Source organism: Tympanuchus pallidicinctus, unplaced genomic scaffold (genome assembly GCF_026119805.1).
Source record: "Tympanuchus pallidicinctus isolate F22 unplaced genomic scaffold, pur_lepc_1.0 scaffold6, whole genome shotgun sequence".
Classification (NCBI taxonomy): domain Eukaryota; kingdom Metazoa; phylum Chordata; class Aves; order Galliformes; family Phasianidae; genus Tympanuchus; species Tympanuchus pallidicinctus.
The window spans coordinates 44249789-44277682 of record NW_026294780.1 but is presented as its reverse complement, the minus strand read 5'-3'; the positions used below and the strand labels follow the sequence as shown (position 1 = coordinate 44277682).

General features: G+C 40.4%; 2 protein-coding genes across 2 annotated transcripts in view; one reads left to right on the top strand and one right to left on the bottom strand.

The window, feature by feature from the left end:
* The window catches only part of RB1 (RB transcriptional corepressor 1), a 79466-nt gene that overhangs the window by 11664 nt on the left and 39908 nt on the right, over nt 1-27894 (bottom strand). The gene's annotated exons all lie outside the window — the stretch shown is intronic.
* Nucleotides 20168-22051, top strand: LPAR6 (lysophosphatidic acid receptor 6). Its single transcript, XM_052664608.1, has one exon. The coding sequence runs from the start codon at nt 20699-20701 to the stop codon at nt 21719-21721; it is 1023 nt and encodes a 340-aa protein (XP_052520568.1). The 5' UTR covers nt 20168-20698; the 3' UTR covers nt 21722-22051.

Sequence of the window (27894 nt, the reverse complement as noted above, 5' to 3'; positions counted from 1 at the left end):
TGAAAAGCAGATACTGTTGAAAGATGTTGAAACACACAGAGGTGAGTTTCTGCAAATGCATCTACCCTCCGCCACACAACATTCATCAGCTGCTGATGGTTTAATTGTAACCTTGACTTCTTCCTTTACATTTAAACATGAAAGTTCTTCTGTAACTTGCAGTGATTTTTCAAGGAAATGTATTAACCAGAGTTTATTGGTGCAAATTCTGATTGGCTTTAGTTACACAATTTGGTATTCAAGATTCTACATCTTGCTTGAACCAATGAAGTGGAATGTCAACAAGCAGACAATTTACCAGTCCTCTGAGTAAGTCACAAAAGAACTTTAACCCCCAGGTCCAGCTTTATCTTGCTGGAATGTTTATCAGTAACTTCTTTTTAAAGTGACATTATTCACACTATCTAGTACAAATTTTATATTGCTTTCTAAAGCTTTTAAGCAACACATCAGGTCAACAGGTCACCTCCAATGTATTCTTTTCACATGAAAGGGGTTTTGCACAGTTTACTTCAATGCCAAGCAAGTGATTCATAATACTAGATGCACTCACAGAATAAATTTTACTGATAAAATGAAATGTTGCTTTTAATTTGAATCTGCCATGCAACAGCTAGCCAAGGTCCACTTCAAGAGATGCAAAAAGGGAGGAAGGACGTGAGAGCTAAAATTTCTCACAGTCAAACAGGCATTGGCAGTAGAATCAGTAACAAGACAGAAATGTGACTTGTTCCTCTCTAACCATAACTCTGCAAAACCAAACTGGGCATTACTGAGTCACCGGCCCTGGAGGTGTTCAAGGAATGCTTGGACGTTGTGTTGAGGGACATGGCTTAGAGAGAGCCATGGTGATGGGCAGATGGTTGGAGTGGGTGATCCTGTGGGTCTTTTCCAACCTTGGTGATTCTGTGGTGCCATGGGGGGCAGATTAGGGAGTGATGATACCTGCACTGCAAACACCTGCAGTCATTTTGCTCCAGCCTGCAAACTCCTTTTATGGACAAAACGGGTTGATTGTCTCGTTGGCTAATCTTTATTTGGCTATGATGAAACTACAGGACACACGGATGCTTCCCACTTTTGTCGTCTTTACATTAGCTCTGTCCCACCTCTATGTTTGATTGGACTTTGGTTTCCATGAGAAGATTAAACAAATGACCTATGGCCTTAAATACAGAGCACCACTGCCCTTTTGGGTTGGGGTGTATTCCACTGACTATAAAGGAAGTCCCAGGGCAGCTTTCCTCTCAGGCAGTATTAATTGACAGTTTATAATATTTTAGAATCTGCTTTTCTTTTTGTTCTTGTTTTCTACGGCTTTACACTTCCGTTCCTTACGGTAATTTTCTAATTGATTTTTAATTTCCAATTATTTGTCCACCGTAAATTTTAATACCACGTTTATCACTGAGCCGTGTGTCTCAATGCCTAGGAACACTGTTTTGTAACAATTAACACCGTCACAAATTACTGAGTCGATCAACGCAATACATCACATTAACAAACACGTTTCTTCATACTATGATAAAAGGTGGATGCGATTTTGCAAGGCGAAACAAAACCAATTTAGAATTGACAGCTTTGGAATGGAAGCACAAAGACTGTATGGGAACTATCAATTTCCTTTTCTCTTGTCCAGGACTGAATTACTGGACTGGAAAGCAGACTCTTGTTTGCAGTTGTATTTCAGAAACGTTACACAAGAAATGGCATTGAGAATTTTGAATTAGGCTGGGACTGTCACAGCAAAATATACTTCACAGTCTTAAGGTATTTGCCATGAAATACAAGACTATGGACAATGTTTTTGTTTTATTTATATGTACATATCTCCTACTAAATGAGTTGTGTTAATTAAATTATCATTCTATTAGGACTCTTGTTCATTAAAACAAACATTGACGTTAACAATTACAGTGGTAATCATAGAATCATAGAATGGCCTGGGTTGAAAAGGACCACAATGATCATCTAGTTTCAAGCCCTGCTGTATGTAGGGTTGCCAACCACCAGACCAGGCTGCCTTGATGTTAACTTCAAAAAATGTAACATCTGTGTCCATTTCTTGACCTGCCTAATAGTCTAACTCATGGAAGAATATTGTCCAATCTGCTTTTAACTCCTTAGAGCACTTGTTTATTTAATACAAGAGGCTCTCCTAGTGATCTTTGGTATTTAAAAAACAGCATAATGTTGGTTTACAGAACGTAATGCTGTCATCAAGCCTTGTGATAATCTCCTTTTATCTAAACGTGTAATGGGCAGAGCAAGAAAAAAAGAAAAAAGGTAGAGAAAAACCAACTAATTGTGGCATCTGAAAGGCTTTCCTCCTCACACAAAAGGTTTGGAAAGTCATAAACTACCAAGGAAGTGACAAGCACATACTGATGACATTTAAAATCATCTGAACTCCAATGATTTGAAGTCCTTGACAGCAAGCACACGAACAGCAGATCTGAATGGATGTCCTGGCTCCAAACTTATTAGGAATTTTCAAGTCCAGTTCTCTCACATTTCAGCTTCTTATAAAACAAGAAACAGTTACCGCACCAAAAAAAGAGCAATTATTTTGTGGCCTGACATTTAGAACTCTTCATAGCTGATTCAGAGAACCTGCTTTAGGTAGTCTCAAGTACATATACAAATGTATCAGTATGAAATCAAGCAACTCTAATGGGGGAAACAGCAGTTTCCTGAAAAAAAAGAGATATCTGAAGGCTTAGTGAGAAATGAGTTCAGATCTCTTCAGTTAACAGCAGGCACATCAGGTCCTAAGAGCCAGGCTATGCATTTTAAACTAGCGTTGCTTTAAGTAAGGCTGTAAATCCATTATCTTTACAGCTTCTCTTTACAGTTTCTCTCCACTCCCAAGACTGCTGTTCGTCAGGTGGTTCTGTATTAACCAACCCCCTGTGTTTCACGTGGTCGCTCAGCATAAGATCCTGGACCATCTCACTACAAGATAGAAGAATCACAGAACGTTTTAGGCTGGAATGATCTTAAAGCCCAGCCAGTTCCAACCCCTGACCACAATCAGAACTGCCACCCAGCAGCTCAGGCTGCCCAGGGCCCCATCCAATCTGGCCTTGAATGCCTCCAGGGATGGGGCATCCACAGCCTCCCTGGGCAGCTGTGCCAGGGCCTCACCATCCTCTAAGCAAATAATTTTTTCCTAACATATAGCCTAAATTTCCTTTTTTTTTTTTTTTTTTTCCAGTTTAAAGCCATTTCCCCTTGTTCCACCACTATTAGACTGTGTAAAAAGTGGTCTCCTGTCTGCTTAAAAGCTCCCTTCAGGCACTGGAAGGTGTTCCTCAATGAGGCAACTGACACATCCATAACCCAATCACCAGTTGAATACTGAAGAGAAAAACGAACCACGGGCTTTAAGGCCATTCCCATTTGCTGTGACAGTGAAACCACCCTTTGGAAGAACTGCTTCAGAAGGAGTTTTCAAGACCAGCCTACAAGCACAGGACTACATTTTCACTCAGCTCTTTCTTTGTTTAAACTACTCAGGATGACCTTGGGAAGGCTACATGGCTTGCAGTAGGCTCCCACATGTGTTTCTTCAGCAGCTTTTCTGCTTAACGTTCACACAATTTCAACCACTATTTAATTTAAAACACAGCTCTCTGAGTAACTAAGGGGTTAATATTCAGCACATTAAAGCCTTCACTACACAACTGCTCTAAGTCAGCATAAGCCAGTATTGCACTAAAAGACACAGTCTCAAACCACAGAACTGTGCTTTTTTCTGTTCTGCTGATTTTCTTCTTTCTTCTAGGTGAGGGTTTCTTCTTCTAGGTGAGGAGGGGAGGCCTCAGGCTTAGTTTTACAGTCTGGGCAGCTTCCCTATGTATAGCACTTTATGGCAATGCCAGCACAGTAGGTCAAATAAACAGACAAACGAGCAGCTGTAGGATGACATGAGCCAGCATCTTTCAATGGCAGCACCAGCACCAAGAACTGGAGGACAATGCAAAGAGATCTTGTGATTTTCAATGACTGGATGATAAAGTAGCCATAGTACTTGATGACAAAAACAAAACCAAAGAGAAAAATGACCTTACGTTGACAATCCATAGGGCTCTGAAGTCACTGTTATTTCAAGGCGAGATATTTAGAGCCAATGTGAGTAATGCTGAAAATGCCAACTCATGGCTCAGAAGTCCAAGTATAAAGAATTATTAGCAAAGTACTAAAATAGAATTATCATTATGCCTGTACTGTAACCACAGCATAGCAAAAAAAGCCATCAAACTAAATTAGCAGGCAACAAAACTGAAAGCCAAAAGCAACTGTTCTTTTTGCATACAGCCCGAGAGTACAGCCATGGAAGCAGCCAGCACAAAACACTGCAAACACACAAAACACCTTGCTTCAAAAGACAACCATACAAAAGGTCTACAAAGCACTACAGAATACAACAAAATCCTTGCCATGTGTTTTTTCTGAACATTATCTAGGAAAATTACATTGTAGGCTAGTTTTTCCCCAGAGGAACTGCCACACGCCTCTTCCAGATAGATCTTTGGTCTGAACTGGCAGTGCTGCTAGAGAAACAACCTTATCTGAAGTTATTAGCATGTTTATTACCTTGCTCCCAGTTGTAACCGGGCTTCTGTATGAGTCATCTGTGACACATCTAACTTGCCAAGGTTTTTAAGCAGAAGCCAAAGGTCTCAAAGACAAAGGGAACTCGAACCGGTGTTTTCTCTCTCAGCACAAGAAATTGTGCACAGTATGTGAACTAAAACCCTCTCGATGAGAGCCATTGGACTGTCGGAAATGGTGATGCATCAGTCAGCAACAAAATGTCCTGCCAAAAATCTTGAGGTTGAGAACTGTATCAACAACCTTAAACTGTGAAAACATTATAGAGCGCGAAGACTTTGTCAGCAAAGCAAGATGAGATGCATTAAAGGACCAAAAGTATTAAGAACAATACTTCTGTAATTATTCTCATACCTGAAAAATCATTGCACTCAGGAGCAAAATAGCACTTAAGCACTTACTTTCTTCAGAAGAAAATTTGGGTCAATAAATCCCTGCTTTGGTAAAGACAAATTTCTATAATTGCTGTGGTAACAACTGAGCAGATTGTTACAGCACCGTATCACACTAACCCCCTCTTTCTAGTTGTTTCTATTCTAATTGACTTACGCAGTCGCTGTTCCCAGAACCACAAACCAAGAGTTCCAGGAATTATTTTGCCCAAGTACAAGCATAGACACGACACTGCTCTCACATCTCTCATCTTCTACCTGGCAAAACACTCCAACGTGATTACAAAGCAGCATTAAACGTGGACGAAAACAAGCAAGCATAATGACATGCTGATGAAAACAAGCGACTTTGCCTGCCCCGTATCAGGCAGGAAACAAGCCTGTAACCTCTTCATTTTATTGCACTCTCTCTGTGCTGGGATGCAGATCATGGTGCACCAGCTCAGCCCCTGCGTGATCCATTGCAAGAATTCATAGCACTGAAACCTCTGACTTCAAATGGCAACACGTATCTCATGAGAACCCAGGTCATATAAGTATCCTTCAGGTACCAACAACGTGGCGTCTCTTAGATTTTTGTTTTAAGCCAACAATTCAGTTTCAAGTCTCATTTTCTTCCCAGTTTCTCATTAGCTGGACAAATGTAGGCATAATATATCACCAGCAAATCTCTTAATGCAGTTGAAGCAGTAAGCGTGCCAGGAAACTCTGCACACAGCCCTTTTTAAAAAAGCACAACACTATCTTTTAACACAGCCAAGGATTTGCTGAGTTTTCAATTGGACAAAACCAGATACAACAAAAATCTGCCCAGAACAAGGATTGCTACCATGAGTTGCAAATACTGAAAGAGCAATCCTCTAGAAAAGGAGCATGAGCTGGGACAAGTCACATTAAGAAGCTGCAGTAAGAGCAGAACAATGTATGATACTGAAAAGTAAAAACTACTGCAACTTGCAATATGATCTGTATAGTTTAAAGTAGGAAATGAGGCAAAGAAATTGGGATTTCCAAAAGCAGTGTGATATCCATGATATGACATGGATGGAGCTGAACATGGTGAGGGATGTGAAAGATAACAAGAAAGGGTTCTAAGGGCTGGAGCACCTTTCCTATGACGAAAGGTTGGGGAAACTGAGATTGTTCAGTTTGGAGAGGACAAGGCTCCAGAGAGACCTCACTGTGGCCTTCCAGTATTTGAAGGGAGCATATGAACAGGAGGGGGAACGACTGTTTACATAAGTGGATAGTGATAGGACAAGGGAGAATGGTTTTAAACTGAGACAGGGGAGGTTTAGCTTAGATATTAGGAGGAAGTTTTTCACCCAGAGGGTGGTGACGCACTGGAACAGGTTGCCCAAGGAGGCTGTGGATGCCCCATCCCTGGAGGCATTCAAGGCCAGGCTGGATGTGGCTCTGGGCAGCCTGGTCTGCTGGTTGGTGACCCTGCACATAGCAGGGGGTTGAAACTGGATGAGCATTGTGGTCCTTTTCAACTCAGGCCTTTCTATGATTCTATGGCATGATTCGACCATCACTGTTTTGCTTTACATTGAAATACTACAACACAAGCAAGAATACCATTGTATAAAACATATTTAACAATCACTTTAGGAAAATATTTCCATCTGAAAAAAAAATACATAAAAATGAAAGAAAAAATAGATTTGTAGCAAAACATTCTTACAGTAAAGCACACCAACATTTTGGGCGTAAACCCATCCCTTATGATGAGTTTTGATTTTAGTCTGAACCTTCACTTTTGTGATCACCATTACAGGCAAAGGAATAGGCAAAGCTCAGCTATCTCAGCCCACAGCCCATCAGCTGTTGGAGCACAATGACAAAGCAAACCAGATGCCTCCAGATGAACACTTCTGCCTTGGAAGCAATTGGGTAACCATCAGATAAGATGCAATACTGCAAAGGCAGAGAGCAGTGCACGGGAGGTCAGGTTAAGAAAATTAAAGGAATTCTTGGTTGGACTTACTGACTTTTAAGGGTCCTTCCAAACCCAAAGTATTCTAGGATTGATTAGTCTTCATTAAAAACACATTCCTTCTAATCTGAGCATAAGAAATTCAGTTTTGGCAGTATGACACAGAACAGTAGAAAAATCAAAAAGAACAGTAGAAAACTCAAACTTGTCAATAATTTGTCTGGAGAAAAACCTAGAAGACCCTTTTTTTCTTTTGTAATGTTACACTCATTTCACACTTTTAGCTATTTTACAAACCTGGTATTTTATTATTTACCAAGTATTTTTCCTGCTGCTTTCTCTGTAAGTTTTACTGCTAATGCTGTTAAGCTAATTCTACTATTACGAAGCTTGCTGGCCTCCCTGCCACCCAGGCTTCCCTCTAGTTGTTTCACTTCTTCTCTTGCTCATGAGAACAATTTCACCAACCCATGGCATTGGCTGACTAAGAGCTATAAATCTGCACATCCATAACAGAAACAATCTTAAAGTTTGTTTATCTACTAGCTTTTCATACATTTGAGCCAGAAAAATGTACCCAAACACAAGTATTACCAACAAATGATGGGAATCCAAAGAATCCACAAAGTTATCGAAAGATCTTCAGAAACATGAAAGAAACCTTAATAAAATGCAAAACACACCTGCTTTGATATACTTGTAACATAGTAAGATGCAGCTGAACAGGAAAGGAAGGGCAAAAATCATAAAAAGGGGCAAAAAAATGTGATAAAATCTATACATGAAATCCAAGAGAGTGCACCTATGTAGTAAACTGGTCACTAGGATGTCAGTAACACATACAAGAAGCTCAATCCAACATTTGCCAAATGTAACCCAGGTTATTTTTCAGCAAATAAGGTAAGACAAGACACTCAGTGCCTTTCCTCGTGGCCACACATCAACACTTGTTTCTGAAGACTCATCAGGCTCTGGAAAAACAGGTTGACTGGTGGCAGAACATCTCCCCCTCAGCTATTTAGAAGGAAATGATGCAGAAAATTACTGATTTATAGTGCTTGAAACACTTCCTTTCTAATTCGCACCATAAAGGGCAAACCTTGAATGGTGTTGCACGTATATACAAGGGCCAAAGATATAATGTTTGATTACTCCATATCACGTGATGCAATTCTTAATTATTACTTCATATTAAATGAATGTTTTTTAATTCATTTCAGCAGTTTGATGGATGGTACAAAGAAGGGTTGGAGGAAACTGCATGCTGCCATTCTGAATCATTTGAATAACAAATAACAGATATGTAGACAGCTGCAGCAGTCAGGTGACAGTATCACACAGTCAATCTTCTCATTTCTTAGCTTCTTTGAGGCAGTTAAAAAATAATATACAGTGTTGGGTTTTTTTTTCTTAGTTCTTTGAATTACAGGAACTGCCATGTAAAGATAAGTGACTTTAGCAGAAACATGTCAGCGGACAGAAGTGCCTGAGCACTGAAATGCTGTGACAAAAGCAAGTTAGATCAAGAGATAAGCCCTGCTGATGCCTATGAAGCACAAAAGCCTGCACTTAAAACACTCTGATTTGCATAACTTTGCAGAGACTGAGGGCAGCAATATTAATCACAATCAGACTTTAAAATCAACTTTTACAAAAGGGCGAAGCTAGCATATTTTTTTCTGACATGTCAATAGCAGATTTCCCATTTCACAGCTGAACAGCCCTGGAGGCATTCAAGGCCAGGCTGGATGTGGCTCTGGGCAGCCTGGTCTGCTGGCTGGGGACCCTGAACATAGCAGGGGGTTGAAACTGGATGATCATTGTGCTCCTTTTCAACCCAGGCCATTCTATGATTCTATGATAATAAACATCTTGCTGCTTCCACAAGAAAAATGTCACATTATTCAGTAACAACATGCTTTTTTTTTTTTTTTTTTTTTTTTAATACATATATTCAAGCTTTCTGAATTTTTTTATTGTCAGAAATTCTCAGTCGTTTATAATGGAGCAAAAACCCAAAGTTTCAACGTTTCTGATGAAATCACTGCATTTTACAATTCCTATTTTGAGAAAATTGAAGTGTCTGCTTCAAGTTTTACTTCCTGAAATTTCAGGAAAATGAAATTATCTTCTAAAGATTATTTTTTTATTTTTAATTATTTTTATTATTACTATTTGGAAAGCCCTTTGGGAAGAAACTTCATTGAAATCAATTCCCACAGCAAGCTTATACCTTTGAAATACATTTTCCAACAAAAAGCACCTCAGCAGCCTTACAGAAGTCCCCCAGAATATTTCCCTCTAGTTCTCCAACTCCAGAATGAGTAAAGATTGCACGTTATACAGAGTGATGCAATCCCAAGTCTGTTGAATTTTACAGCTTCTCTTTATTATCTTGCACTTGAAAGACAAACCGTAACTGCAGCTTCACCACTTCTCCTTATCCCACCTTTCACATACTTCCCATTTGCAACCATAAACATGCAGTTCAACACTGAAGCTCTGTGTGTTCCAGCTGTGCAGACGTGGAATACAACTCACCTCTCCCAGGCCAGAGGACATGAAGGATTCACCTTTTTAAATATATACGTATATATAGATTTTACAAACTTTGCTATGGAAACGAACTCAGAGAGGATTACCTTAAATTTCCATGAATTTAGAAAGTGATAGCTCTAATCTCTGCTGTATTCAAATAAGGAAAAGCTTTCTCCTTAAAAAAAAAAAAATCAGGAATGAAATGAATACTTAAAGATACAAGCCAACCCCCAGATTTCAACATGCTTCTGGTAAGGAAATGAAGCATTTTTACACCAACTCACTCTCAGCCATGTATATACACGTATTATATAAAGTTGTTCTGTGCATTCCAGTGTTGTTCTCTCTCTCTCAAAGGAAGACAGACAAATAGCACGTGGAAACAGCTGTCAAATGTAAAGGAATGACTTTCCTTGGGATGCAGTTTTACTCTGCTGCTATAGCTTTTATTCTATAGTAAATGCCTATTTCTGCTTTTGGTTACTGCCATATCTGTTATGGGCAGCTTTGCTGTCATCAGTGCAAACATAAATGTAACAATCTAAAACAAGTATAGAAACCAAAGCATATGTGAAGATATTACAGCCCAAGATGCACCCACAGGGGCGTGAGAACAGCAGGCAGAAGCCTTACGTGGAAATGGCTGTTTAAGGAAACCTCCTAGGAGGCACCTCAATTCAGATGCAATAATCAATTAGTACTTGTCCTGCAAAGTAGATTTCTGTACATTTTGAACTTAAATATCTAACCATCTCCTTTTTTATCACCCACTGTGCATTTTCTGCAGCTATCTAAAGCACGTGCATCAGTGATTTAGCCATAGCAAAAGCAGAGACAGATGTTACTGCTAACTTCCAGAGAACTACGTGGGTGCAAATGAAGGAATTCTTGAAGTCAGACACACAACTGACAGCCTCAATCTGAGTTTCTCTCTCTGCACCCAGCTTCTTTGTCCTTCTGTTTTAACTGCATGCTATACAAGGTACCTGTGGCGTGTTTGTTTGTGGTTTTCTATCTAGGTTGGTTGATGTGAGTCAGTAGATCTTAACATGACAAGGAAAATGGAAACTGATGCCAGTACTGAAGACTGTCAGCTCAAAGCATCCGCCACAGTGAAGTAAGAAAACATGCAGAATCTTCAATGCCAACTGTTAGGCTGTCATCCTGCATCACATCTCTACTGATCTCAAACAGCAAAGCACAGCGTGTTACTGCTCGTACTTATGGCCCTTAGTGAAATAATTCATCAAGCACATGCGGTTCTATTTTATTAGTAGTATCACTACTTCAAATCATTTACATTAAGATAAATTATAGGCTGCAACATCAGAAATGGAGAACTCACTCTTGAGCTTAGCAGACACTTCTAAGCCTCACGTGGCCAACACTACATTGATCTCACGTCAAATGTCAACACAAACAGGATTTGAAAGCCTTGAAGTTGAACATCCACCCACAACACTCACTGTGAAATTTCACAGTTGGACTAAATCAGCACTGTGTGTGCTGGTATGTCCCTAATGGCACCTGAGCATCTGCACCTTGAGCTCTGTTCTCTGCTTTAAGATTGTAAGCACAGCCACAACTACAGCCATTACGTGTTTGTTGGGATTTGTTTAAAACCAAATCATTCTCTTCATCCAACAGACTGCATGTGTACGTAAATCATGAGGGGAAAAACAGGACTGAAGGGAAGGCAGGATGATTACCTTGAGCAACAGCTCACATTTAAGCCAATGTAATACAAACCATACCCTTCCCTGTTTGATGCAAAGAAACATGAAAACCTAATGGGCTCAAGATGTACACAGTTAAAAAAATATCTGTAGACAGAGGTAGGAACTCTGTGGTCTTCACTAAATAACAGGTACCAATGCACTCACTCTTATCCCTTGTCCCCATATCAACCAAGGTTTTCTTTTTTTCTTTCAAAACTCATATGACTGGTAACTACTGATAATTTTTGAAGCTTTCAAGACTACTGCTTTTACCACAGAACAGCAGGATCTGTGTAGACAGAAGTTAATTTTTTCCATCTCTATCAGTTCACTGCCAAATCATCACAGATAGCAGCTGAAAAAGTATCACAAAACCCAGAAAAGGGAGCAACAAAAAGGAATGCATGACAGCATATGCTGCCAGCCACCAGCTGGATCTCACTATGACCTTTGCAGTCTTTGACGTTAGCACTGATATGACCACGGAAATTATGTATTTGCTAGGATTAGTTTTAAACTAAGTAATTTTCCTCATTCAGTAGACCACGTTCGTAACCTAGAAGTACATGGGGGAACCTAAACCATACCACATGGATGGCTCACTGGAAAATACAGAGGAAGGCTTGTGATGTCAGTGCTCAGTAGAGAGCACCGAGGCCAGGGGGAGAGACTACAGCCTCCCTCTTTTGACAGGGTAGTATTTCAATGTAAAGCAAAACAGTGCAGGGTCACCAACCAGCAGACCAGGCTGCCCAGAGCCACATCCAGCCTGGCCTTGAATGCCTCCAGGGATGGGGCATCCACAGCCTCCTTGGGCAACCTGTTCCAGCGTGTCACCCCCCCCTCGTGTGAAAAACTTCCTCCTGATATCTAACCTAAACCTCCCCTGTCTCAGCTATTTCTAATTTCTAGGTACAACCTGATTGACACACTGGAAAAGTAATTGCCCAAATTGGTCCACACAACAAAAAAAAAGAATTTGTGTTTCGGCAAAGCAGTTTCAGAAAGCTGGGCTGGAAGGAAAGAGCCACTGTAGGGATAAAGTCAGCTGAAGTATTTGTAAGACTGTTTACCAGTAGTAACGACATGCTACATAATCATTTACAGTGATCTTATGATGCAGAATTTAAAGAGGTTTATTTGCTGACTGACAGTTTTAGAAAGTAATAGTTCTTCACGTTAATCAAGTCCAAGATCTGCTTTTTTGGCAGCACTTTTCCCCAGACAAGCACTTTCATGTCAGGATTTATCTCAGCTTAATTAGTTTACCAGTTTGAACAACTCTTATGAAAGTTTTTTTCCAACTTCTTATATTCTCATTTTCTGAAGGAAACCAAAGTAGTTCCATGGTTGTTGGTTTTTTGTTTTTTTTGTTTTGTTTTGTTTTATAAAAAAGCTCTATGAATACACATAAATCTTAGAGAATGACTATGGTAAATTTTTTCAATAGCTTCATAATGCTGTCCTGTATAGGAATGAGAATAGGAATGCAGTTGTGGGCTTTGTGTGGTCTCTGACAAGCAGAGGTTAAAATCCTCTCATATAAAGGCAGAGGCTTTACTTTGTTAAAGTTGCAAGAGCCTGCAAGTACTTGATGTGGTGGCTGCAAGTAATTTGGCATGGAAGTGAAATGTATCTTAAAGACCTATGTGGATAAATAGCACTTATCTTCACAGGGAACCAGCCCACTTCAGTTCTGGGAAAAAAGAATGGGAATAGATGTTGAGCACAAGCTTTGACTAAAGACCTAAAAAAACCCAAGTAATTACCTTAGAAACGAAACAAATTATAGCCTTCTTTCTCTAAGTTCTGTCTGTCCCCATTTCATCCTGTATGTTTGGAATGGCTTCCAAAATAATTACTGAAGTGCCTTCAATCTCCTTCTCAGAATGCCTCATCTTCTCTTAATTATGCCACCTGAGTTTTTAGTTCTTTTGTGAAAAAGCCACATTTCTACACCTGCATTATTTTGAATATGAATTTTCTGCCACTGAACATTCTGCAGATTTCTACCTGTTTCACTTAAACTCTGAATTTCTAATGCTATGATTTAGAAAGAACAAACTTAAGTAGAGCCTGAATATACCAGTCTTAAAGAAAGCCAGTTTATTTATTTTTATATATCCAAATTTGAGAGAAATCTCAGATCTAGTAAATATTTCAATCACGTTTGCTGAATGGTTGGATAAATTCCTTCTTTCAATTAAAAACGTTTTTAAAAATGCAAACAATTCAGGTATTTCATTCTTATTAAGGCGTCTCTCTTCCTACTCAACATTTAAGAAACTAGTTTCATCCTATTCCCACCCATTCTAAATAATATTGCTCACTAAAAGACTGCTCTCTAATCCTAATGGAAACATTTTCCTTCCCCCTGAATCACGTCAGTGCACTTTTTAGCTTTTCATATTTGTGATCCTTTACTTTTTAGCTCATTTGTTTAAAACCACTCAGTTGAAAGCTTACAGCTTGAAAAGATTTCATGTTACCTAACCACCAACTAACCTACTGTCCTATTAGCTCTGCTTCTACGATGGAACTCTGATGTCCAATGTATTTTGAAGGACAATTCCACACCATCTCTTCACAGGTGAATACACTGCAGTGCACCTGAAGAAGTATTCCTCTGTTAATTTATAAAGCACAGCTCCAAACATCATCTTGAGCTGTCTCTGGATACCCATTTAAAACTGTCTGCTCACAATGTCAATGCCCCAACAGCTGTAGAACATTTCCTACACATACCATACAGCCTCAGAAAAAGACCAGACCACACAGCAGAAGCAGCATTTTTTATCACCTTTCAGAGTTTCCCTTCTTGCCAAGGAGATTCATTCAATTAGATATGTAACAGAAATGGCAATGGTTCTTTATGCAAAGTAATTTCTCCCTTCAAGCATGACTATGTAGAGGGGGAAGAGGCTTAAATTGGCATTCTGTAACCCAGAGACACAGCTGCTGTTTGTATCTACAAACAGTAAAAATTGAGCTGGAAGGGAGGAGTAAGTAAATGATGCTTTTCTTACCTGCTGTTGATGAATTTATTAGACAAAAGTGCGGGGCACCATTTTAAATGCACCAGATAACAAGTGATATATCAACAACATACAAATGTTTTATCCAGTTATTGCTTGCTCCCTCCTAACATCTTCATAATCAAGTTCTTAGGGAAGGAAGATTTAGATTGGATGTCAGGGGGAAGTTCTTTACAGAGAGAGTGGTGAGGTGCTGGAACAGGCTGACCAGAGAGGCTGTGGATGCCCTGTTCATCCCTGGAGGTGTTCAAGGCCAGGCTGGATGGGGCCCTGGGCAGCCTGGTCTGGTATTAAATGTGGAGGTTGGTGGCCCTGCCTGTGGCAGGGAGGTTGGAAATCCATGAATTCTTGAAGTCCTTTCCAACCCAGGCCATTCTGTGATTCTGTGATTCTTAAAAAAAGAATTACTGGGAGCATCAAAATAATTCTAGAATGTAAGAAAAAAACTTCTGCTAGGATTTCCATGAGTTGCCCATAAAATGCAAACCAAGAACCTTTATGCAAATATTTATCAGTCATCTTAGTGGCCTCAAACACTGCTATAACTGTTCACGTGTATTTATAATGCAAATGACCAATCTGCATATCCCTCTATGCCATTTACATACTTCTAGGTAAGCCTCATGTTAATTAAGGTAACTGGAACTCTGAGATAACAAAGCTCTTCTCACTGTTAGACACTGCATACTCCAAGCACTTCTTCTCACTGTTAGACACTGCATAGTCCATTATTTCCAAGCTTGCAGTTCTGTGCTTGAAATTAACCTTATATTTTCAGCTAACACCCAAACTGCTCAACAGAAACCAAAGAGTGCCAAGAATAAGCTCTAAGCTGTAGACATATATTTTCTGAAATAAAACATTCAGCACGTATCTTGTATGACATACTTCAGGACCTAGTTCTGCACTTTTTCTCATCACTGTAGGAAATTCTTCCCTGAATCCTGCTCCTTTTATGTAAAATGAAAATGAAACAAGAAGAGAAAAAGTCAAATTAGTAGCACTTTAAAGATTCTTAGTAAGTCTCTCAAGAATTTCCTCTGTAAATTAGAGTATAAACTTCAGGCAGACCTGTAAGTCTTACTGTGGATTACATTATGCTAATGGATACTGCAATGCCTGAACACAGTCCCAACAGCATTCTGCGTTCCATTGCAAAGGAGAACTTTCAGCTTGGAGAGAAAAGCAGCAAAATATACTTGTTTGCCTCTTAGTTACTTAAAAGTGATATTAATCAACTTATGCTCATTTTCCTCTCTAATTATATATGGAGAGTTCAAGGCTGGGCAGGGCTTCGAGCAACCTGCTCCAGTGGGAAGTGTCCTGCCTACAGCAGGGGAGTTGGAATTAGATGATCTTAAAGGTCCCTGCCAGCCCAAACCATCCTATGATTCTATACAGGCTTTGACACAGTGTTTTGTAGTAAAAATATGCTCTCTGTACTCTTCATTCAAATATTAGGTATAAAGGACATTGCAAAAAGCAGGGAAGAGATTTTTTTACAGCTGAAGTGGTCCAAAGAAACTGCTCATTCATACATGGACATCAAACAACTATAGAAAGAAGTGTTTCAGAATACACCACCCACAATCTCAGAGCTCAACAGAAAGTGGCATTTTCAATCTAAGGTTTCCACATTAATTGCACATATTTTTAAGAACAAAGAACTAAATCAATCCTTCAAGCTTGACCCTTCAAGCCTGACTTGGACAGAGACACCAACAAAACATCTATATTTGCACCCAAAACACTGCCTCTACATGAAAAGGAGGAGTGGGGGGAAAAGGCCTCCAGCAACTTTAATTTAAACAAAAGGAGAGAAATTGTTTCCTCTTTTTGCAAGCGGGGAAGGAACTGTTGTGCTTCCCATAAAGGAAATTCAAACAATTCTAAAGAGAAGAGAGAAGCATTTCAGATGTGCAGGAACGAAGAACTCTTATTTTGTTCTGAGCTTCCTTTTTTTCCTTTTTAAGCAATTACACAAATTATTTTAACTACAAGAACGTAAGAAACTCACAAACACTTCGCCAAATACTTCAGCTTTTGTTACTTTTTTATCCTTTAAACAACATTTGGAAGATTTTTGGCATCTATGTATTAGAACATACTTGGGGAAACAAAAACTAATCCAGAAAACTGGTTAGTCAGTCCAAACGTCCGCTTTTGGTGGAAAATATTTAAGTTTTCGTTTAACTTTTACTTGCTATTGGTATGTGCAGTTTCATTTGCATCAAGCTAGCACATTTCCTGATATGTAGGAGTCTTTTACTGGCAAAACTATAAGTCATCCAGCATTAGTCTGGCTATATAACAATTATCTGTTCACCAGAAACCATGGTACACTCATTTTATGACTTTTCTGCTGCACTTGGGTTTTGCTGTTGTTGTTTTGTTTGTTTGCTTTTAAGGAAATAGGCAATTTTCAGTGTGCTTGTGTAGGTTGCTCTGAAAGTAATGCTTCTTATCTATTTCCATGGAAACGACAACAGATACAAAAAGTACAGTTACATTTTGATGGAGCAAATTCTCAGCTCCAAAATAATCTTTCTCAACATAGTCAGCACCGTGAGCTATGCTTTTTCGTCAGCGATGAATAAGTGCCTGCAGGCCGTGCTCATGAAAATCTGCTCCAGTGGAAGCGACCCACAGCTGGAACGCACCAGCCACTGCCTCACTGTGCTCACATCCACTGACTGGTCTCCAGAAGTGTTCAGTGAGCACTCCAATGGAGTCGGTGGGTGCCACTTTGTCCACATGGCAGACATTCTAGCCATTATAATCATCCCAATCTCACAAAGGGTTCAGTATCCAAGGATTTCCAGCTTTTTAAACAATTTAGACGGCCTCATGTTGCAAAGAAGTAGTGAACTAGCTCTTACACAGACAGAGGGAACAGCATCACAGAAAACTTTACCAAGATTGGAAGAAAATGTCTTTGACACAACTAGAAACAGACTTCCTGGCTCCCCATCTCAATCATTAAAAATCCCTTCCTGTACATGCACACACACACTCAAACAGGAACTGTAGTAAATAGACTAAAAGCACTTCAGGAGTCATCATTACCTATGGAAATGAATAAATAACACTTGGGGCAAAAAAAAAAAAAACAAAAACATCCTGCTATGGTTTCTTTTCAGTGCAACAAATAGCACTAGTTCTTTTGCATGAGCTTGCTGAACTGAAGTGGGAACAAATGACTGCTGTCTTGCAGATGTCTCTACAAGCAGAACGTTTGTTTCTTTACACTATAATAGAGCTGCATGCAGTGTTGCACACATCTCTGACAAACTGTTTAGCAGAGTGCACTACAGTGCTTCTAAATTCATTATAGTGTTATTAGTGTTGAAGCTGCTTTTCCTCTAAAATAAGTTGGAACATTTATTACAAGCAACAACGCGATACACGAGTTCAGAATTCACAACTGCCTGCAGTTTCTGTATTATTCCAGCACCGAAGACCTGAAAAACACTAGAGGAACATGCAACGCTGGTCAGAAAATCCAGAAGTTTGGAAAGCCTTCAAACAGTTGTTTTAATTTCAGTGAAACATTTCTTTGCAACTCAACCTGGACTTCTGAAGTTAAGGGTTCCTGCTCTATGCCCTAACTGAGAGCAAACTCAGTTCTAGGACATCTGGGGGCACAAAGATGCAGCAGTTGAAACAGCATAGGGTCCTACCGGCTGTTTACTTGCAAATTGCTAGGATTACAAGGATTCTTCCTTCTGCTCAGTGCTAGAACAGATCCGCCATATAAATTCAACATCACTCAAGGGTGCAAAGAGTGCTCTCTCAGCTTGGATATCTATACTCTGGTAAGGAGAGCTAAGGGACATCCAACTGAAGAAGCTTACAAAATCCTCACTGCTGAAGTGAGAGATGATTTCTAGCATTACATCAACTCTTGGCTTCAAGAAGCCCACACTCACTCTCCTGTCATTCCCTCTCCTGTTGATGGAAAAGGAGCCTTTGTTCACCTACCACTAGCAACAGAGGATAAGCTTGAGACATTCCTGCCTTTGGAAAAGCAGGCAGACTCAAATACGCATCTCCCTTCAGCAGCAGCATCATTTCCTTTGCAGGAAAAAACTCCCGGCCCCCAGGGTCCACCCTGCAGCTGTTTCCTCCTGCCTGCCCCCACCTCCCCACCCCAAAGGAAGGTTTGCCGGCAGCAGAGGTGTGGTGTGTAAGGAAGGTCATTACCATGTGAAATCTTACTCCTGAGACCCAATGCAGGATGCATAAGAAAGGAAAAAAAAAAAAAAAAAAAAAAAGCTAAAAAGTCCCCTTTAGCCCTAAGAGGCTGTCAGGAAACAACATTTAACCATGCATTACAACTGCTTTTCCAAGGGAAAGCCAGGAAAGGCAACTTTATGTTAAGCTACAAATTCAGTGAAATGAACAAGACTGCCACGCTCACCTTTTCACTACTCTGCTTTACAGTTATGAATTTCAGAAATATTTAAATATATTTATATATGTGTTTCTAGTGATTATGGCCCACTGAAGGAAACTACTTGACTTCACCTCCAAATCAAGGTGAGCGGGTTTCACAGAAGCAAAACTGAAATGAAATAAGCCAAACTCCTTTTTTTCTAACATGTTTCTGAATTTTGTTTGGGATATCCTACATTAAGAAACCACGTCAAAACCCCGTGCTGAGATTACTTACTCTCCTTTACAAAAGACTGGACAATTTCTGTCTAGCAGAGCTTTGCTTATGCACAGCTGATTAAAATCATGTTCAAAGAGCCACACCACCCAGCTAGATATGAAGAGGTTTGTTGTTCGAAGACTTTGAAACATAGTGGGTTTGATGCCAGAAGTCAGTGAGTCTGTCTGTCTGTCCATGCTGATGCAAAATAAACAAATCTGTCTAAATGGAGATGCATCTCCTACCTGCCTTCCCTGGAGGCACAAGAGCTGCTTTTAAAAAAAAAAAAAAAAGTATTACTTAACAATTTAATTGGTTACAACATGCTTTCATTTCATTAATCGGTGACTAAGGGGAATATTTTGGGCACGTGTGATAAGTGCCCCACTATATTATCAAAACCAACTGCACAGTGCAGTATTTGAAACATGCTTTGTGAAAAGCACCATCTTACTGATCAGGAGTAATTTGGGATACGGGCTAAAATTTCCCATGCGAGGAATCAAGTTAATTCAGCTGAATTAAAGGACAAGAGGGAACAGCCTCAAGTTGAACCAGGGCAGGTTGAGGTTAGATATTAGGACAAGTTTCTTCTTGGAAAGAGCAGTGGACACGGGCTGCCCAGGGAGGTGGTGGAGTCACCATCCTTCTCTGCAGGTGTGTTCCAGATCCGTGTGGATGTGGCAGTGAGGAACGCAGTTATTGGGCATGGTGGGATGGGTTGGTGGTTGGACAAGATGATTTTAGCCATCTTTTCCAACCCTAATGGTTCTGCAGGTTTCCTAGCACAGGTTACAGTGTCTCACTGCCCCTCAGCTGGGGGGATGTCCCAGGGTCACTCCAGGTCTGCCACGCCTGTGCCTCACCCTGTGTAAGTCATGAGGTGAAATTATCTCTCAGTGTTACTTTGTCCCTCATGAAGAACATATTGGTGTATCAGGGGAATCAACACCTAGCTCCTCAGCTGATTTGGTGTAATTAACGTGTTATCTATCACAAGGAAACATGTCTTTCCAAGGGCGTAAGCTTAGCTTCAGCTGCACATGTAACAGGAAACCCCAACGAGGAAACAGGTTAACCTTTAGGCGCGAGAGCCGCTCAGACACACGCCTCCTCGCAGCGGGGCGAGCCGGCAGCCCCAGCGCGGACACTGACCGCCCAGCAGCCGCACCACCACGGACCCCGGGCTGGCAGAGACCGGCGTGGCCTCTCCTCCCCGTGATGTCACGCTACGGATGGGGCGAGCTCTGCCTGCCCCCTCCCCTCCTTTCCTCCCTCCCTCCCCGCCTCCCGCAGGAGCCGACACGCCGCGGCGCCGCCCTGCCCTCGCAGCCGCTCTGCCTCCCGCCCGCGGCGGGGTGAGCGCTCCGCCGGGCTGCAGAGCTCGTTGTGCAGAGAGGGCTGCGGGAAAAGACATGGAAGCTCTCACGCTTCGCCGAGCCCGGGAAACGGCTCTCTGAAACCCACGTCGTGCCCGGTTACTTCCACTTGGACGACATGAGCTGCAGCTCAGAATAAGGCGGAAAGTTCTTCACCGAACCGAGGGAGGAAAGATGGAAGTAAGCAAGGCTGGCGCTTACCTGGCCTGCCGCAAACAACGTGCTGCATGATTACAACGGCGGTGGGAAGAGAGGAGCGAGCTCCTGGAGATGAACCCCACCACGCACAGTGCTTCTCTGAAGCTCTGAGGAGGAGCAGAAGCACTTCTGCAACAGTGCTGGAAGTTTTTAAACGTTGCCCTGAAAACACCGGAGAAAGCTGCGCATCACAGCAATTGAGGCTTGTATTTCTGATATACCATTATAATGGTAAGCTCTAACTGCTCCACTGAGGACTCCTTTAAATACACTTTATACGGCTGTGTCTTTAGCATGGTATTTGTTCTCGGCCTCATAGCCAACTGCGTTGCTATCTACATTTTCACTTTTACATTGAAAGTGCGGAACGAGACCACGACGTACATGCTGAATTTGGCAATATCGGATCTGCTGTTCGTGTTTACCTTGCCCTTCAGGATTTATTACTTCGTGGTAAGGAACTGGCCCTTCGGAGACGTCCTGTGCAAGATCTCCGTCACGCTGTTCTACACCAACATGTATGGGAGCATTCTGTTCCTGACCTGCATCAGCGTGGATCGCTTCCTAGCGATAGTGCACCCTTTTCGCTCCAAGACTCTTCGCACCAAAAGGAACGCCAGGATTGTGTGTGTGGCGGTGTGGATCACGGTGCTGGCAGGAAGCACGCCGGCCAGCTTCTTCCAGTCCACAAACCGCCAAAACAACACGGAACAAAGAACGTGCTTTGAAAACTTCCCTGAGTCCACCTGGAAGACCTACCTGTCCAGGATCGTTATCTTCATTGAAATCGTGGGGTTTTTCATTCCCCTCATCTTGAACGTCACCTGTTCTACCATGGTCTTACGGACTTTGAACAAACCGCTTACATTAAGTCGGAATAAATTAAGCAAGAAAAAGGTACTCAAAATGATTTTTGTCCACTTGGTGATATTCTGCTTCTGTTTTGTGCCTTATAACATTACCTTGATACTTTACTCTCTGATGAGAACGCAGACGTGGATTAATTGCTCGGTGGTGACTGCGGTCAGGACTATGTACCCTGTCACCCTATGCATCGCCGTTTCAAACTGCTGTTTTGATCCTATAGTGTATTATTTCACCTCAGATACAATCCAAAACTCGATAAAAAACAACAGGTTCACCAGAACACGCGATAACAGGTTCTCTGAAATGCCACTGTCAGAAAACTTTCTGCAACACAGCTTTCAGACCATAAAAATGAAAATATTTGACAGTGACTCTCCAAGATAAACTGTATTAGGAGACTGTTGGGACTAAACTGGAATTAGAAGCCTGCACGTTTCTTCAGCTGTGAAAATATATTCTGGTCTGTAAACGTTACTTCTTCACATTAGAAAATGTTTATGGTAAGACTGTAAAAGTGTTAACAGTACACAGAGAAAGTATTTTATGAATTTCTATCAGATGTCTGTTTTGACTCGTTTTTATATTTTAAAAAAAAAACAAACAACAACCTTTTGGTTTCAGCCTCGGTTACGAAAGTCCAAAGACTGGTTTGTCAAGTCAGAGAAATGGAAAATATTGTTTTTTCCAAAAATTAAAACTGCTTTTTTAAAATAATCGCATCAATTCCCAAGTTACTGAAGACAGGGGGGCGAAACTGATTGGCTTACACTACAGACTCCAGTTACTGATCATATTGGTCGTGTAAGTTCAGCTGGCATGCCTGCTTCTGAATCTCCTCTTTCCCTCTCCCTCCCTTGCTCCTAACCCCTTTTTCTCCCTGCAGCTTCCTCCCTCATTATGCTTGTGAGGAGCTTCAATCGCTGTGCTACAAGATTTTAATTTCTCCCATGCATGCCCTTCACTTTCCTTAAGCAGTAAATTATGGACCCGCTGCTGTTGCCATAAAAACAGCAGGTATCTTCCCCTCCACTAACATCCCTTTTCTCCACAGCTACAAACCACTCTTTCTCCCTCATTATCCAAATTAACATGCCCACTTTAACCCCAATAACAGTTATTCTCAACAGATCCAGCTTTATATTACTGTTTCTGTTTCAAAACTAGAAAGAAAGACTGTTCTGTTTCTTCCACTTATCTGATAGAAATATTCTTCCTCCACAAGCCTTGTCCTCATAAAGAAATTAAATCTTCGGGTAGTTTAGGGCTTCTGGAAACATGTCAGAAAAACTGGTTTTTCTTCTCGTCTCTGTCTCAGATGTCTGTGCAATTATAACTACGGGAACCTCTGATGACTGAAGTGAGTGCTTTAGGTACAATACAACCTTATTAAACTCTTCTGTGAAAAGTTCCTCAAGTTTTAAGCAAAATAACATCCTGCAAGTAAGGTAATTCAATCTCTTAGGGGTTTGTTACTAGAAAAAATATAACCTTTGGTAACTAAAAGTAAGTATATGCATCAGCCAAAATATTTCTTTCAAGAAATTATTTAGTTTCTCAAAGCAACTCAAGCACAGTACTGTTCAGAATGAACTTTTCTCAATCTCTGTCTGAGAAAACTTTGATTTTTACCTTTTTAGCATTTAAAATCTCAAATGCTATTCTCCTGCAATCGTTACAGAGCATAAAAATAAATTACTTGAGGCTGTGCATCGGCAAAACTAATTGAGACGCTTTGAAAAGTCAAAGCCAATGTAAAGAGAGAAGTCTATTTATAATGTTACAAACAGCAGTGTGTACACAGGAGTGTTTTAAAATGTCCTGCTACATACATTTCCTGGCTATTAAAACACTGTGTACATTTTCCTCAAAATTAATTTAACATCCCTGTAACATTCAATAAATACTTAAAAGGTAGAAGTAAGTGTTGGGTTTTCCTCCCCAAGGACAATGGAGTGAAAAAGCAAATTAAATTACATTGTTGATTTAGGGTAGTCAGTTGCAACACAGCTACAGTACCACTAAATGCACAGACACAATACTCTAATTGAGGCACTTTTCAGGGCAGTATCCGAAACTCCGTGCCTCAGTGCAGGCCAAAATGCATACTGGACTATCACAGCACACTATAGATATACTTTATCTGGAGTGCTTTTGCATGATTATCATAAGTAAGTTGTACACTGAATTTCTAATTCAGCAGTATTGATAACTTGTAGTATGAGTACCTCACGTTTTCCAGTTGTAGTCATTCTCCACGTCTGGTGAAAGGAAAATACAAGTACTGTGAGCTAAATTACAGAGATAAGTGTATAAATCTAGACTAACAGTTGGAGATGGGCAATGCTCTTTGTTGGCAAATCTTAATCTCCTGATTTATCTTCCGGAAAAAAATGAGAGAGAATGAGAATAAGAAGTTACTGAGAAGCCCAAAGTTCAGAAATCAGATACACATCCCTAATGTCTTGAAGAGCCTGGTTAGTATTAGGAATGATTGGAAAAACAAACAAACAAACTTGGCTACTGGCATTTGTAGTCAGTTACGTTCTTCATGTAGAAGAGGAACATCTGAAATTTAGAGTATCTGTTACTTGAGAAATTCCTGATCTGACCAATGCAGAAGACAGGGAGCAAACCTGTATTCCCCTCCGAAAAGCTGATATAAGACCATGCTCCCAGCTGGTCAGGATTGAATGCAGCTCTCCTCCTTTTCCAGTTCTGTAGGAAGATTATCCTAGAGAGCAGTGCATAGAGCAACATTCCATGGGTACTTTCCTGAACAGCTGCACCCCTTCGGTCTAATCCTGCCTTTGATATCAACTCTGCTGGTAGGAGCTCGTGCCAAAATTTAAATCTAGATGAGGAGTTAATCTCCTAAGTCATGCCAAGGCATCCCAATCAAAAATGGCTTACACTGACAGAGCTCCCGAGTATCTGATATCACACTGCATGCAGCACTTCCTAAAAGTGCTGTATTTTTACCGGAATGGTTTCACAGCAGGGTTTCAGAGTGCATTTTTAGGACCACATCATGCAGATCTGTTCTTTGCATTTCAGTTTCTCCATATACAGAGTGCAGATAGTGCCCACTTCCCACGAAAATAAAAGCAATTAAAGTTCAGTCAACTCTTTTTTCGATCTAAGACAAAAGAGGCAGCAGTTGCTAACTAGACAATAAACCATCTGTTCACAAGGGGAAAAAATATCAAAAATAACATTTAGCATGTTGTTACTTCAGCAACAAAATATTTTCCATTTAAAACTTGTTATATTATTTTGGATTTCAACTTTAGCCAACTTTAACATCCGCAGCATTCTGCAGCAAAAGGTTTGTGTTAAGTATGTGTGGTGAGAAACCATTCTGCAGCAGGTTTGTGTTGGGTGTTGTGGGTAACAAAGCAAAACAAAACCACCACCTTCTGATTTAAATTCATTGCTTTCAGTACTACCTCCTCATTTCTTTTGGAAAAGGCAAGGAGCATTTGACTGCCAGACAGCCTTTCTGTATCACACCTGATTATTATATCCTCCTGTATCACGTATAGCAAACAGCAACTGATTTTTCAGTTGCAACTGCAAACAGCATTCTAACCAGAGATGAGATTTTAGGAATTACATTAAGAACTCTGGTAAAGTTACAGTGAACCCAGAGGCATTTTCAGAAATCCCACCTGACCATGGTAAATCCTGGCATTATTTATTCTTCCAAGTTCATTTTTCAGTTTTGTCAATGACAAGCAGTGCCTTCATACTTTTCCAACAGCAAATATATCATAAGATTCTGAAACCTGGGCAGACTTGTAAGTCCTGACAATTTCCTTTAAGCATCACTGACAAAATGCAGAATACAGTTCAAAGCTAATGCAAAATTTAAATTTAAAAAATGTATATATTCAAATCAAATGCCTGGCCTGTACTTTTTATCTGGTTATCAGTGCTGAAAACATTAAGTATAAAAACAATTGACAATCACTGAATGAGTGTGCTTTCAGAACACAACAGGGCTCATTAAAGATGGATGTAAATCTAGAAAGCCATGCCAACAGTGTAACACTTCTGCAAGAAGTTGTATGGAGAAGTTTGCTCTTGTCTTCCAATTCTGCTTTGGCACTGAAGTGCTCTGCAGCCTTTTGCATTTATCATCTCCCTCCATCTCCTGCTTCCTTCCACAACTGCTTACAAAATAAGCTCAGTCTTTCCTTCAAGAAAACTGAACTTATCACAAAACATATAAATAGATAGCATCTGTTTTTCTATAAGACTTAACATTTTGTTGGACAACTAAAGTTCAGGGCTGAGACTTAAAACCCTTTTCTCTATTAAGCGAGCAGTCTTCCTGCTCCAGTTAGAACAAAACTAGAAGAATTATTAAGAATTCTTTGTTTAAATAAGAAAAAGTGAAGCACGAGGAATAACAAAGGAAAGCCTTCAGCAAAAAGTTCCCAGCTTTATATTAAGAGGCAGTTCTTCACAAGAATAACTTCCCACACACGCAGCTCTAAGATGTGCCCTACCCTCATCTTTTTCAAACAGCCAGTTGATGCCTTGAAGAAAAAAACATCTGAAAGACACCATTAACAGGAGGCACCAGGAATTAATGCCATTATCTTGGGAATAATATCAAGTCTGCTTCACATGAAAACAACTGCAGCTAGACCCACTCTTTCGCTTTTCAGATGTGTTTTGCTAAAAATGCTTCTTTATGAAAGGATACATATCATTATTTGAAGTCTTCCTCCTGTAAGCTATGCCACATTAGATCTGATTCTCTGTCCTGGCAGGATATTTATAAAAGCTACAATTGATGTAATAAGAAACTGTGAAAAAAAAAAACCCAACCAAAAACCAAAAAGCCCTCCTGCTTGCTAAGGAGTGGGCTAATTCACCATTCACCACAGCACCGAGAACTACACTTGACTGAAGTTACAATCATTTATAATAAAGAACTTTGGTGTTATTATCAAGTAATGAAGAAAGTGCTTGTAGCACCGCAGGTGTCTCTTAATAGAGGAATTAGGCACAAAACACAATAAATTCAGAGTAATGTATAGGTAAATCTGCATTTTCAGCCTAAGTAAAATTATCTGTAAGAAAGCCAAATTCAGCAGCTTTTTACTGGCTTGTTTACACAAGTTTCTTTCACATGTCAAAAGTGCTATCTACCACATGCTCATAGCCTGTTTCACAAGCTTCTGTGTGTTAAGTGCATTAAAAAAATACCCTATCAACCGAGAAAACAAATAAATAAAGTTTGTTCTGTCTAGATAAAATCTGCAAGTTCCTTTGGGCTACTCAAAGCTGGTCAGCAAGGAAGAACTAGCAGAGACAGATCACAGAATCATAGAATGGCCTGGGTTGGAAGGGACCTCAAGGATCATGAATCTCCAACCCCCTGCCACATGCAGGGCCATCAACCTCCTCCACATTTAATACCAGACCAGGCTGCCCAGGGCCCCATCCAACCTGGCCTTGAACACCTCCAGGGATGGGGCATCCACAGCCTCTCTGGGCAGCCTGTGCCAGCACCTCACCACTCTCATAGTAAAGAAATGTACCATGGAAACAGCATGCCAAACTGGGTGGGCAGGGTGACAGCAGGTCGGGGACTTCCCTGAGCCAAGTTCAGACAAGATATGGTTTTAACTGAGCCTGAAGTCTCTGTATAGGGATTGAACCATACAGGTCTAGATGTTATCTCTAAAGCACAACTGAACCACAGGCCTCTGGCAGCTTGTTCTCTCAGCCAGTGTGACCAGCAAACTCCATCTGACCAAAAAGCTTCAACAAAACACAGGCAAATCACCTTCCTGGAAGACTGGGACTGTGAACACTATGCATGCTCAACAGGTGTAGGCAGAGTGGGATCCTCATCACAGATAAAGACATTGTATAATTGGAAAATTACTGTAAGGTGCACACAATGATACAGATGCATAACAAATACCAGATATTTACACAGCATAAAAGAGGTAAGCACCTGTTTGGCCTACAAAAAAACAACAAACAGCACACACCATTCATATGTGTATGCAATAACTCAGGGAAAATATAAGTGGAAAGAAAAAACCTCTTTCTAATGACGTGTGGTATGGTGGTAATTTGAGTTTGGCAAGAGAGTATCAGCCCTTTGAGAGCTTGAAAACTGAGCAGAAAGCTGGAGAAAAACGCATTCACATGTGTTATTTGGTACCTACTTTGCTTACTAATGAAAACAAAAACTATCTTCCATGGAAAAGTGAACTATGGAATGGCTCAAATAACTCAGAAATAAGGACAGAAAGAACAATGTAAGCTTCTGATAACTAAAGAGGACTGTGACTCACATAAAAACATGCAAGCCAAGAAAATCTGTATTCTACCAAATGACAAAACATTTACAAAATTACAAAGATTGAGAGCATAAGCCTACCCAAGTTGGGAGCAGCAGGGATGCAGCTGCAGAATTTAATCCGTGTATTGTTTACTTTTGCATTCTATGTGACAGTACCATTAAATTTCCCCCAATTCCACCAGAGTTTACAAAATTAAACAACTGTAAGCATTGCTCTGAATTTTATATT